The sequence below is a fragment of the Periophthalmus magnuspinnatus genome, chromosome 9 (genome assembly GCF_009829125.3).
Source record: "Periophthalmus magnuspinnatus isolate fPerMag1 chromosome 9, fPerMag1.2.pri, whole genome shotgun sequence".
Classification (NCBI taxonomy): Eukaryota; Metazoa; Chordata; class Actinopteri; order Gobiiformes; family Gobiidae; genus Periophthalmus; species Periophthalmus magnuspinnatus.
The window spans coordinates 18,175,059-18,189,772 of NC_047134.1; the positions used below are offsets into that span (position 1 = coordinate 18,175,059).

At 41.8% G+C, this 14,714-nt stretch overlaps 1 protein-coding gene across 1 annotated transcript in view; it reads left to right on the forward strand.

Moving 5' to 3' along the window:
• The window catches only part of fbrsl1 (fibrosin-like 1), a 352,410-nt gene extending 348,160 nt beyond the window's left edge, over positions 1–4,250 (forward strand). The window contains exons 18-20 of the mRNA XM_055223996.1: positions 571–654; positions 1,440–1,704; positions 1,859–4,250. Of these exons, the coding sequence (XP_055079971.1) occupies positions 571–654; positions 1,440–1,704; positions 1,859–3,143 (1,634 nt within the window). The 3' untranslated portion in view covers positions 3,144–4,250. The remainder of the gene's footprint in view (positions 1–570; positions 655–1,439; positions 1,705–1,858) is intronic.
• Positions 4,251–14,714: the final 10,464 nt, after the last annotated feature.

Consider the following 14,714-nt stretch of genomic DNA (forward strand, 5'->3'; position numbering starts at 1 on the left):
GACGTTGTTTTTGTAACAAGGCAGGGGTAATGATGTGAATCCAATGATGCCTTTATGTTAATATATTATTGATTTGCTTTATTGAAGGTTTTGAAGTCTAGTTCATCTATAATACTCAAATGTCCAAACATGTTCCTATTCAGCGTATTTGTTACAATAATACAGAGTCAAAAGATTCCTGGCTTAGATTAACATTTAGTCTTGACAAACTGACTTCTCAGCAGACAATGCAACTTTTCTGCAATTACTGTCACTTCGCTAACCTGACAAAATGAGCAGAAAAGTACATGTTGTCATCCCTACTACTAGACTCACCATATTCAGTTAACTCAAGTTGCACAGTGTCCCATGCAGGGTAGGGTTCACAGACTCTCCACTCCTGTTAGTGGCAGTAAATCCTGAATCCTGGAAGCCTGGCAGTGGGATTACCAGGCTGAGCGTTAGGGCAGCAGTGGAGGAAAGCCACACACAGCTCGCTTGTAAGAGAAAAGCCGAGTGGAACGGGCTGGGGCTGGGTGAGCACCAGGAGCCGGCCCCCGCTTTTGCTAATCCCTGTTTGGCATTTTGCAGATCCTTTCAGTCGCTCCAGTTCCTTTGGCGGCCTCGGCAACCTTTCAAGCAGTGCCTTCGGAGGATTAGGCAACCCCTCGCTTGGTAAGCGCTGGCCCCCTCTCATCCTTCGATCCAGCCCTTGTGGCCAGTAACAAAACAGAGTGGGACAGAGACAGACCACAGGGACAGACAGGAGAGTTGAAAAAATAAAATCAAGGCACTTAGCTGCAGTTTTTGTGTCAAAGCTGCCGTAGCTGAGGGAGGCCCAACAAGTAAACCACACCACAGTATACCTCCTCCTGCCTCCACTCCATCTCGCAGCCATGTCCCCAGCAGCCTGGCTTTAATCTGGCGCTGCTACTGCCAACACGCACTCCCGGGTCCGCCATTTGGTGGCAATTCATCTATTAATTACTTGACAAGCCCCTTCTGCAGCACCATGGAGGGCTTTCTCCTTCCCCCCTGCATCCTTCCTCCCTACCTTCCACTCTCTTTCTCTTCACCCCCTATTCTTGTGTGCCAATTCAGTCAGCCTGTTGTGAGAATGAAAAGTGATTGGAATAGACATGCCGTGGAATTTTAAGGTCCCTCTTGGCTTTTCACAGCCCCACTCCAGAGGGCAAGAGAGTCTCCCCTGTTCATCCGGTGTAAAAAACAGGAGGGAGGGAACAGCTCTTTAGTATAAAAGCAAATGAGTAGATTTTTTTTCAGTTGGTGGGGGAGCTATTAACCTCTTACTCTTTCAAACCGCTTCAGTGAGAAATCCTCCACAGACAAAGACTAAAGCAGCTTTTGTTGTTGAATCTTTCTCATCTTATATGTCCTCAAGAGGGTTTTGTGCCCAATTAACTTACAGTGGCTCCCACGCCTGTCCCTTGCCTCTCCAGGGTCCAACAGTGTTTTTGGCAGCAAGGAGGGGCCCGCGGGTTTGTCCGGGTTTGGCAGCCCCCACCATGACACCTGGAACAGACTTCGACGTACCCCGCCATCTTTCCCCACACCGCCACAGTGGCCCAAATCTGCAGACGTTGAGAGGAGCAGCTCAGCCAATAGCCACGAGCGAGAAAGAGAACGAGAGAGGGAACGGGAGAGAGAGAGGGAGCGAGAAAAACGAGACTCCTCCATTGGGAAAGAGGAGAAGGACAAGGACAGGTGAGGCTTAATTCAGACACAAAATATTGTCTTAAATAGTGAACTATAAACATATGAAAGAGAGTAAGCTATACAGCCAAGCATACAGTTTCATAGATAACACATTCAATACATTAATTCTTCTGACCGAAAGCTACACATTTGTTTTTTGCAGGGATTCCGTGGATCGGAATCGTCACTCCAGCCGCTCCTCTCCTGCCTCTGGGCCAGTCAGTTACCAGATCAGCAGTCTGATTCGTTCCAACAGCCAGAACTCCACTGACTCAGGGCGGCACCACAGCAGCAGCGTGGATCGCATCAGGGATGGAGACAAGGATCTTCTGGAGCGCCACAGAGAGGCTAACATGCCTGATGTGAAGGTGAAGGAGAGCCGCTCGCCCAGTAAAGAGGTCCTGGAGAGAAGGTCCTCAGAAGACTGCATCAAGCCCACTCAGCGCTCCCCATCTCCATACTCCAAAGCAGTGATCAATGAGCAGAGCCTGAAGATGACAGGACCCCCACCTACTCTGAAGGACAGTGACAGGAAAGAGCCTGCAGAGCTGCTACATAAAGTGAAAAACGACATGAAGATAAAAGAGGAGCGAAAGGAGGAGCAGGAGGTCATGGTGGTAAGCTCTGAACCTGCCCCACAGCCACTGTCCCAGACTCTGTCCACTCCAGTGTCCCAGTCTGGAAACCCTCATCACCACCACCCCCCTCTGTCCCAGCAGCCCCCTCTGCCATCACCACGGGGCAGTGACCTCCCTGCACCAGGACTGCATGGTGTTCCCATGGCACACTCCCTGCCCCTCTCTATGAGCGCTGTGCCTCAGATAGGTAGTCTGAACGTCCTGGACAGGGCTCGTATGGCCCCCTTCATGGGGGTAAGCCCTCTGGCAGGACGAGAGCGTCTGCCCCATCCAGCTTTTCCCTGGGACCCTCTGAGAGAGGCTTACCGCAGCCTAGACCTGCAACGCCGCATGGACTTCCAGCTCCGGGCTGAGGGACACCGCTTCCCTAGTGTGTACGAGCAGGAGCGGGCATACCGCGAGCGAGAGGCCCACGACTACTCCCACCACGAGCACCTGCTGGAGGTCCGACGGGAGCATGAACGCTTGAGACAACAAGCCGAGGAGAGAGAGCGCCTACACCTGAGGGAGGAGCTGGACAGGGCCCGTCTGCACCAACTGCACCAGTCCCCTATGGAGGGACACCTGCCCCACATGCCCCCCTTTATGCCTCCTCTGGGCGGCATGCCTTACCCCAGACTCAGCCCCTCCACTGGACACAATGGGCCACTGAACAGGACACCTCCAACTGCTGCGCTCAGTGCGCCCCCGCCCCTGGTGCCAGCTGCTAATGCCCGTCCGGCATCACCCAGAAGGACTACCCCCCTCACCACCCAGGACCCCAGGGACTACTCCCCATCTCGCAACCCCAAAGAGGTAGAAGCCCGGTAGCTTCTGACAGTTTTACTGTAGGACTTAAAACCCACTCTGAAACAGTGCACTGCTCCTCACCAGAGAAGAGCATCAATCCCTAAGGGAAAGGGTATGATTGTACAAATGAAATGTGCAACAGGCTGCACATGCCATGACCTATTTTTAGTGGACTTAAGGTTAAATAATGTCGGTGAATAACACATATAAGTGTATGTTTATAGCCGACTTAAATATTTGATAATTATTAATATATTAATCCAGTACCTTTTTTGCTTTATGCAAGAAGAGGGGTCTCAATCGAGTTTGTACATTTCTTATCCGTGTTCCATGTATAGATATCATTTCTATAAATTTGATGTATTTTGTGCATTCGTCACTCTTTTTACAATATTTATCTCAGTTGATTGTGAGACATATCCATTATGACCCACACTAAAGACTGGATTTTAGTTTGACCCTAATTTAACCTCATGGTACCAGGATATCCTCAATGACAATGTACATTGTTACATTACCAACCTGTTTTGTTCATTCGTTTGCCTTTGAGATATGCAGATAAATATATTATGAGGTCTTTGTTCAGTCTGTATAGAAAACTGATGTAAATATCTTGTTGATATTTCTTTGCTGTAAAATGACCATGTAAATTATAGGCTTTTTAACCATTTCTAGAAAAACAAAATGAAGTGAAGCTTGGGGAGACCCATCACTTTGAAAATAAGGCTAGGTTTTTGGCCAATGATTGGGTTGAACTGAGGGTGTTGTAAGAGGGCCAAGAAGGATCAACTGCAATCTATGCAAAGCAGCACACAGCACCCTAAGGAAACTCAGACTGGAAGGAGGGGATTCTCACAACTCTTAGAGAAACCTGGATTAACAAGTGTTTATATTTACCAATGAATTGGAATTCTTAAAAGACTTCCATGTCACAAACTGGACCAGCCCTGGACAGATGCAAAAGACACTTTTTAGGGGCAACAAAAGGACTTTTTCTGTCAACCGTGTGGTGTTGTGCAGTTGTTTTTCTTAGACTCTTGTATACAAAACAAACAAGTAGAGTTTTAGGCGTGCAAAATGAACATTCATGGTTTAAAATGTACGGAATAAAGTTTGGACCTAATGTCATGACATTTTCTACTTGTCTTTTTTAGTTGACTGGTGCGGTGAATGTGTTTGTAAGACTGAGCCACTGAGCTGAATGTTGATCTAAGGTTGATAGGTTTGCCGATAATGCTGTGCTCAGCTTCCAGCATTTAGACTATTTGCTCATCTTAAATCAAGCTATTACTTTGAAATCATAAAGGCGACCAACTTCGCTAGGAGAGTAGCCTAAGCTATCAGATCATTTGGCCATAATCTGTCATACATGGGCTGCAAAGCTCTTCAGAGAGAATCGATGAGATTGGACCAAGGCAATACAGAGAGGGACTAATAGAACATTGATTTTGTATGAAAGCAGGTTTTGAGTGTTTGTGTTGCAGGTAACCGGTATTGACTGGCAGCCCAGCGGCATATTGACCTGCGGTCTGGACTCATTAAGAGGAGCAATGCCTGGGAGGCAGGCTATCGGATAGACGAGGAGAGGCTCTCCCCTCACACCACTCATCTCTACTCTAATGAGGCCGGAAGGCGCTCCACAGTGGGCTGCACCCAGAGCCCTGAGGCGCCCCGTCCCGCTATCGACAGGAGCTGTGCTGAGCTGTGCCTGTCCACAGACAGCCAATTCATCCTGATAATGCCCTGACTACTCATCTCTGCTGTGCGCCGCCAGACCCACCAATCCAATCACATGATATCAGGCCAAAGTGACAGCGTGGATCAAACTGTGGCCAGGTCATTAGAGGATGTTATTGAAAATCAATAGTGCTCCTGTGTCTCACACACTCAAGCTGTTTTTTCCACAGGATCCTTGAAAAGACTGTTTGGCAGAATAGAGCCGCTGTATTGGGAAGACTTAAATCACTATCACTTTCAATTTAGGTTCCAAGTAATTGAGACACATATTCTTCAAATGGCTAGCATCTGTCTGCGGTCAGTGCCACTTTATTGCTGTGTGCTTTTAGTCCTTATCATCTAGTCAACAACAGGTACTTAACCCATGTACTTGTTACTGCATAGTGATTTTTCTTTCTTGGTATTATTTACCAAGGAAACCTTTGTGGGTAACAGACGCACACCTTACCTTCTCCGCCTCAATCTCTCTGGCCTGTGCACTATCCATTTTACGGCTGAGTGTGAACGGCCCTCCGGAGATGAAAAGCTCCATCAATTTCACTCATCGTCTGGCAAGGTCAATTTATTTCAGCACACAGTCCATCATCAGATGGGAATCAATTGACACATTGCCTAGCATATCCAACCCAAGGTGGGTTATTACAGCCACTGCAATTGTCAGCTCTTTTCCACAGCCATTCTTCATTTGTCTTGGCGGTTTTATTCTTTTCTTTTTTTAAATAGGGATTATGCAAGATTTTCTATATGTATTTATACATGTTTTTTATTTTAACTAACACTTATTTACAAAGGAGCCCCTCACATCACAAATGACTGTAATCCTAGATTGTGTTTTTACACATATTTTTCTGCTCTGTATTAGGATATGGTGTTATCTGAGGTAAGACATTGTTTTATTGTTCCAGTAATCCCCTTCATTTATCTGTGAGAAACCTCAGCACTGAGTATTTGGGATTGAATTTTCATGGTTTCAAATACATCCAAAAACACTTGGCACCATGCTCACCTCAGATTCAACAAACAGCGGAGCAGGCCTGAGGGCTTTAATGGAGCACAATAGCAGCCCATAACACAGTGCCAAGCTAATAAGATCGACACCAAATGAACGGTGCTGTCCAAGCTCCCTTTCTCTCTGCACTCCCCTCTGATAAAACATGTATGAAAGAGATTTGGAGCTACTGCTATGTAGTGGCTCCATAGACGTTTCCCCAGTGAGTGCTAATGCATTAGTTCCCATTCGAAGGCCGTTTTGAAATGGAGATCGGTAATGAGACGAGGGGCCCCTGCCATGATCACATTTGGATAGCCTGGGCCTCTGCTGGGTCTGCTGATTTAGGAGTTCAAGCTCATCTCCCTGCAGGGGTGATGAGAACCATAGGAAACCACTAAACTCTATCTGAACTGAGCAGAGGAAGGCCATGAAGTCAAGGGCTTTGGCTGTTACATGCATGTCACAGTCCTCTATAGCCTCCATGTTGTTTTTGAGCACCTAAAAAGGCTAGCAGCATCTTTTTTTAGCCCAGTGTGTATGGAGCGGCAGCTGACACAAACCAGGCCAGCCGCGGTTAAGGAGCTGACTTGGAAACAAGCGCGTGGTGTGAATTCCAAACGCTGGTGACAAAGTGCTGTCTAATGTCCTTGCACCTCTGGACCTATGACAAACATTCAGGCTGTCTCACACCATCACTGCAGAATACCATTACAATTAGTATTATCTATATCTATTTCTCTTAGGGAGGCTATTATTTTTGGTCATTGTTACAATGTTTATTAATGTACCGTGTCCCACTGAAAGCTGAATAAATAAATATACACTTTGTATTAGGGTAGAAATTATAGCATTTATTTGTCTGAATTTCAATACCAAGTTGCTGGATGATAATCTTTTTTCTGTAGGAACGAATTTTAAATCTAAAAGTCTGATTCCGAAGTTTAAAATTTGTGATGATGATTTTGGATGAAACCATTCTGGCAACTCTACAGACCGAGAGGGATGAGCCTCAGAGATGACAGAGAAGAAGGGGCATAAAAATAAAAAGTTGGGGATGGAAATGTAGAAGGAACAGAACAGCCATCAGCCAAAGTTTTCCACTTTGATTGAATTTTAAGATTTTCCAGCCTTTAGTGGAGCCTCACAGTATCCTCACAGTATCCCACACTGACCATATTATGTACACAAACCATAAAAAATGAATAACATTTATGCAGCTGGGTGCATCTGGCAGTCAAAGCACTTTCATTCAAGGACCCACACGATGGCACTGTGCCCGTGACTGCTCTCTGTCTTTTCTCATAGATGACAAGTAAAAAATGGTGTAGTAAAAAAGATACCACGTCAACAAAAATTCAAATAGACATGTAATAGATCAAGACATATCTACACCAGGACTTAACCAAGAATATAAATATGATTTTGAAAAAAACCAAAACAACTTTAGCCCTGCACACATGGCCAGAGGAATTGGGCGCATGAGGCTACACTGTCCGGGACTCAGTATTGTGATTTCTATTCCCAACCAGAATTTGAATCCTACACATCACTCTTTTACTCTGTGCTGTCATGTCAAATAAAGTCTACTGTTCAAAAGAAATTATCTTTAAAATAAATGTAATTCAAAACAAAGTGGCACTGTTGGCCTAAAAGGATTAACAAAATGTAAACGTTTAAATTAATCATTGGATTTATATGGCGCCTTTCGTGACACCCAAAGCACTTTACAGTGCATTATTCAGTCTCTTCATACTCGGTGGTGGTAAGCTACTGTTGTAGCCACAGCTGCCCTGGGGTCGACTAATGTCTTCAGCCCCTTCGACTTCCACCAACACTCATACACACACCACATTCATACCAGACAATGTGGGTCTTGCCTAAGGACAGAACAACTGTTTTGTTTTGTTTGTTTTATGCCACTGGCACCCCAGTGTGGCACCTGGTATTCCCAGAGGTCTTTCATCCGACTACTCACCAGGCCCAGATTTGCTTAGTTTCTGAGATGTGGTGAGATCAGACTTTGACTCTGTGACCATATCACTTCACCAGGTCCAAGAAGCTTAAAGGACAAAACCGACATGTCATGGTGTCTTGGTCAAGGTCAAGGAAGCACATTAACAACAAAGCTGCTCAAAGGTAACATTTTGTCTCCATGGAAATGTTATCGCTTTGCCTCGAATATTCCACAGTATGGCATTAACCATATTAATTTCAATGGAGACGAGCAGTAGACACCACCATGTAAAACACCACTGTTTTATTGTTATTTTGTTTTTCTTTTTTCTTCTTACGTAAAACACCTGTAATGGAATAGGATAAATATAAAGTTGGAGAAGTTTAATGCCATGTAGAACATTCCACACAAAGCAATAACACCTCTATGCAGACATTCAGGTTACAAACCCTCCACCAGAAGAGTTAGGCTATCACCAGAAGATTTCTCTGTGTATCACCACACCACAGTATGAGAACTACTGCAGTAGTTTTAAAGAGCAAATGATGTCCGTCTACAGCATGTCCAATTTGGCACCGGCCGGCCCATGATTAGCCACAGAGCCGCTAATCAAAAGCGCCTCAGTGTTTGATGGGCCCTGAGAGGCAGTGCCAGCTGGTGACAACATGGCTAGTGTCCACGGGCCAAGAGTGAAGTTTATTTGAATATGGATCTAGCCGTGACCGTATTTCTCCAGAGCTCAGTTAACACAGCGTTCCCTGGCTCATCGCTGGGATCGCCTTCGAGCCGCTGGCACTGGATCGGAAGAGGGCGGAAGTTTTCCAAGCCGCAGAATGGGAATTACAGCCCAGTCCGTCCCCTCTGCTGGTGTGGGCATATTCAAAGGCGTTTATTCAGTTTGACGCTGGCAGACACGCAGCACCTAGCGCTCTTGGCATCGGCATGTGAGGATTTCCTTTCCAACATAAAAATCCTTAAATTGTCAGGGGTTGTTTTTTTTGTTTTTTTTAAAGCTTGGAATGAATTAGCTTGAAAAAAAAAATCCATGTAAAATGATCTCGTCACATGTTGAATAAAAGTTTTGTGTACTTTTATTAGTCTATTTCTCCAGTCATAGATTAGACCACCTATGCTGGTTGGTCTAGCCTATTAATGTGCTATATCTCATTACAACATTTATGCTCCGTGCTTTTGTAGCTTCCCTGTTAAAATGAAAGCCGGAAAAAATCAATAGATTGAAATTGATTTTTGCGGCAAACATTTAAGCGAGTGTTGGGAGAAATACATGTTTAATCTTTTAGCCCATACGTAATAGGATTTATAGGATTCAGAGAAAAAGTACTTACTTATATACAACGCATATAAAATATTGGCGATCAATAAAGAAAACGTGAGGTTGAAACTAAGTGGATGACCAGTAGATCATGTTAAGTCATTCTTAGCTACCAAATGTGTATTGTCAGTCACCAAATGTATGTTGCTGTCAATATATTGATTTCTATGTGGCAGGTTACAAAATGTAGTCAGGAGTAATGGCTCTTAATAGGACCGAAAAACACCCACAGGTCATTGTGCAAGTCCATTTTTTTATTTTTTTTATTTTTTACCATTTATTTATCTATTTATTTATTACATTTCTTCAACTTGAGTAAAATCACCAATATAATACATATTTAATCTTTTTTTTTTTTTTTTTTTTTTTGGCAACAAGTCTGGCACATCAACTTTCCAGATATAGAAGAACACTCCACAACTTTATGTTTTGTGTAGATAATTGTGTGTAGGCAGCACGGTGGCTGAGTGGCAACACTCATGCCTCACAGTAAGAAGGTTTGGTTCAATCCCTGGGTCGTCCAGGCCTTTCTGTGTGGAGTTTTGCATGTTTCTCCCTGTGTCTGGATGGGTTTCCTCCTGGTACTCCGGTTTCCCCCATCAACCAAAACATGAATGCCCTTCGAGACAACTGTTGTTGTGATTTTGGGCGTTACAAAAATAAAATGAATTGAATTGAGATAATAAAACTTTTACCTGCCAGGACCAATAGTTAATAATTATTTTTTATTATTTATGTTGAAACAAGAACATTTAAAACCTTCTCATACACACTGAGGGCATATATACCCTGCCACAACTGATCACATAAAGGAATAAAACCAGAAACCTACATTTAATTTCATTCATCTTTACTTATACAGGGAGAACCCAACGAGAGACACTCTTTTCCGTGAGTGCCCTGTTAAAATACGGGAAAATACAAACAGAAACAAACACATCAAATAACTACATAGGTCCATTTAAAACATTAAAACAGGAACAGGTGTGATTATAAATGTTTATGACCAGATTATTAAAGTGCTTTAGTGGGACCAGTGTATCCAGTTTTACATGTCCTTGAAATGTACTGTATTCCACTTTTGGGAAGCAAAATAACCAAAAGCTTTTTTTTCCCCATTTCAGTTCTAGTGTTCTCCCAGACCTCCCACACCCCAGACACTTCCTCTGGCTCCTCTGGTGGGACCCCAAAGCGTTCCCCACTTGAAGTATTTATTTTCTGTAATGGGATACAAAATTAGTTTCTATAATAAAATGATCATTTTGATTTTAAACTCCAAGTATTTACGATTTTGTCGAGACAGAACCCAAGATATTTATTGGTGGTGACTCTTTCAATCAATGTTCCATTTAGTGTGTAAAGATTTGTAGCTCGAACATCACTTAAATGTGTTTTAGTACTTTTTATTTGCATTCAATGGTAATTTAAGATTTTGAGGGAATTTTGGATTTCATTCAAATATTTTTTTGAACTGCCTGATCAGCAGAGGAAGCATATAAAACAGCATCATCTGCATATAAATGTATGAGGCTTTCTCTTAAATTGCAACCAATCAAATTAATAAATATAGTAAAAAGCCCAAAATTGAGCCTTGGGCCACTCCTTTGCTTAAAGTTAAATGTTTTTATTAAAATCCATCGGCTACTACTGCCTGGATTCAGTTTGAAAGATAATTTTGGAAATAATTACATGTAGCATTGTCAAATCTAATATGGTTCAGGTGCTTCAAGATGATTTTATGATCTACCGAATCAATAAACAGTGCTACACAATCCTGTTTGTCATCAAAGGCTGTGAAAGTGCCATTAAAACTTTTGTGACTGTAGTGACAGTACTGTGCCCTTTTCTGAACCCTTATTGATAAGACTGAAAAATGGAGCATTTATTTAAATAAACTGTAATTGTGTTTATAGCTAACTTTTCTAAAACTTTTGCAAAGATGTGAGACAAGCGTGCTGTCACTGCTCACGTAATGTCCATCTGCATTATAAAGATGATTATATGAAACTAATATTACATTTTGAGCACTTTTAAATTGTTTTTGTATTTTACTTTTACAATCATCTTTTTGTTTCACTCAATGACTAGTGGCTACAGGCCAGATACAGTCTGATGTATGGAGTGTTGGTCAGAAGAGCAAATGGGCCAATGGACATGCATAGGTGGTTATTTAGAGTCACAAATATTCATAACACATACTACAAGAAAAACAATGTTGACTTTTTTATTATTAAACATACATTTATTTACTCTTTATTTTTTTGAAATGTCTTCCCTATTTTCATTAAGTTACTTATATACTTATACTATTCTTAAAAGTATATGTTATATGTTATGTTAATAACAAAGTGAAGTTTTTAAATGATTCAAACTCCACATAGAAAGATTGATTTTAATGTTAACATCAGATAAGGCAAACATTGCATGAATAGGAATATTTCACAATGTTTTACAGCAGAAAAAAAAACGTCATTCACCTTGATCCTACAAACACAACAGCACAAGAGAGCAGGCAAGACCACTGACTTGAGCCATCTGTGCTATCTCACACAACCCTTGGCTACACAGTGGCTCTCAGACATTGATTGGAGTGTTGAAGGCCAGCTATTTAACACATCAGAACAACAAGTACTGCTATCAGGCTGCCTCTTCTCATGCCTGGTCTCTGTGCCGCCCAAGAATGTCTCTTATCTCCTCCCTTTGCTCAGTCTGTCTGTCTATCTGTCCATACAAACCATTCAGCAGCATAGGCTAAACTCTCCCTGCAATAGGCCAGAGTACTTTGTGTTTTTATGAATATTTTTTCTTTAGTTGTTTGATTCATTTTTGCAGCATGAGTTATTTATTTATTTTTATTTTTTTTGTCAATAGCTTTGTCAAACTATTGACTTAAGTTTTTATCTCTTTTTTTTTCTTCTGACTTTTAGACTTATCAAACTTGCACAGACAGTTTTGCACTGTTCTGCCCTTCTGTATATTTTGAATTTGTCAGAGTCTATTTTTATTTACTGTATTTTTAATGCATGCCTTTATTTATCTTTTACGTTAGCTATATTCGTTTCCACCTTTATTTTCTAATATCAATATGCAGAAATCTTTTGTTTTTTTGCCCAACACATTTTCTGCTAAAGCTGGACTGCATAATATTCCAGGTTGGAGGCACGTCACCGGCATGACTCCATTAAAATAACACTTTGTAACATTCTTCATGGAGATAGATCAGTTTAATGATTCTTCGGACCTTCCACAAGAAAAGTTACAACTCAGGGCTGTGAGATAACCCCTCTTACATTACGTGGAGCTTTACGTAAAAGTACACATTTTAAGTACTTTAAACCACAACTTTCCATCACACAAAATCTGTCACAAATGTTTTTCTGCATCTAATACATAAAACACAATTATCACATGTGTTTTCTTAACCTGAACCCTTTTTTGTTGATTGACAAGCAAACCCAAACCACTGTTTCGCATCTAATTGAATCTCTCTCACCTGATTGCAATCCTATTAGTGGATCCATTCTCCTCCATAAACGTTACTTCTGGTGAAACAGACCTAATAATATGCACTGCAGCCGCTCGTTGCACAACCTGCTTATTCCAATCTACCACTCTTTGTTGTCGCCAAATAGGTTTTAAATCAAAAGTGCCAGTGCGGTGTAATTATAATTCAGGAGGTATTATGAAATCAAATATCACAATGAGTGTAATTTTATTTGCTTGTAATCTCTCTCACCCAGGCTAATAGGCATTTTCAAAAACGGGGTTCACACAGCCAAGCATTTCTGAACGCCATGGCTGCTCTCCTCTGCTCCGGCTCTGTTCTTTTGTCTTTGATATGCAGGCAAAGAGCTTGACAGTCTGGGAGACGTGGGAGATTTGTCAGCCTGTGATCTGCGTGCCTCTCTGACAAATGAGTGCCTTTGGCGAGGTTTCTGCTGCTGGAGGTGCTGCTGCTACGGCTGCCTTTAGTACAGAATTCTGATGAGAGCGGATGGTAATGTAGTCAGGGTGCTGCCAGATCAGTGCATCACATAGGATATGATATACACAACATACAGAGCGTAGGTTATTCAGAAAAAGACAAGCTACTGAGCAATCACCAGAGTCTGTTGAACTGCCCATGATAATACAGGTAAATATATGACTTATTATTGTATTCAAAAGGCATTGCAGAGGTAATCAATGAAAACATCAATCAATGAACTTGCCAAAAATAAAAGGGCAAAACAAATGTGAAGTATATCGATCGCATCTTACTTTTGTTTTTGAAAATTTGTATATTAGTCTTTTTTTTTTATCATACATAGTGTTGTGACGATTCTACAATTTCAGACAAAATTTCAACACTAAAGAATAGACTCAATACCATTTTTGATGAAAAGCTCTTTTTTAGACAATACTGTAATTTTCAACACAAAGTAGTAGTATTTATACCACGTGGTCTTACACAAGTTCTGATAAACCTCAAGAGGAAACTGTTCAGGAAAGGTCAAATTTTATCCAGTTATATGATTTTTTTCAGTATCGATACTTGCTTAAATTAGTATCTAGTTTTTACACTAGTTTTAGTATTGATTAGTATCTGTTTTTTTATATTTCTGATACATACATGTTTTCTTGCCTCCTGCACATCTTCTCTTTAAACTGCCAAACATAAATTAACATAAGGTATTTGTAACTTAAGTGCCAGTGTCAAATCGAGCATATATGAATCACATTTTTATAGCTCTTTACAGTTTTATTGGGCCCTATAAGATACTATTTTAATTTGATTATGCATGTAAGTCAGTGTGTCCGTTTCTATGGTTTATTTATTATTCTGGCTGGTATGAGGATATGCAAGTGCTTAATGGGCCTATATTTATAACACCAGCTTGGGGCAAGATCCAATAATTATACCGCTCATATTTGACATTTAAGATGTAGTGTTTTGTCTGTAAACACATTTCAGCAGTGGGTAATTTGCAATCACAATCCAGTCAATCTTCATTACACCATGAACAATCAGCCGCTTCCCTAAGCACACAATTGTTTAGCATTGATTTCACAGATTCGGTCCATGTAATTCTTCTAAGTCCCCATTGAGAAGATGCCCTTCAGTAGTGCGCCTGCATAGAATAAGATGTTACCAAATTATGTCTGCAAGTGTTTTATTGTCCTGACCACAACTGCAATGATTTGTAATGCACAACATGCAGGGTATAGCTGCATATTGGATTCGGACATCCTCAATCTGCACAGGCTAATGCACACAAAGCAAATTCAACATGGTCGCCTTTTCATTGTGGCTTTTGCATCTTTGGAGGGAGCTCTGCAGTGAGTGTCTGACAGGAAGAACAAGCACGACCCCTTGTGGCCCCCTTGGTGGAGTGCAGTGCTGGTAAGTGGCACCTCCAGCTGCTTCTGGGCCCCTCCTGATAAGTTAACCTTGTGATAACATGCTAATGCCTGATTAATGTTGCAGTAATTAGACACAGCTTTTCACACTCAGTTAAGAGGACATCCTCCAGCAATTAGCCCGAGCCGGAGAGAGATAATTTCACAGAGCGCAGCGGAATCACGTTCCTCCGCTTG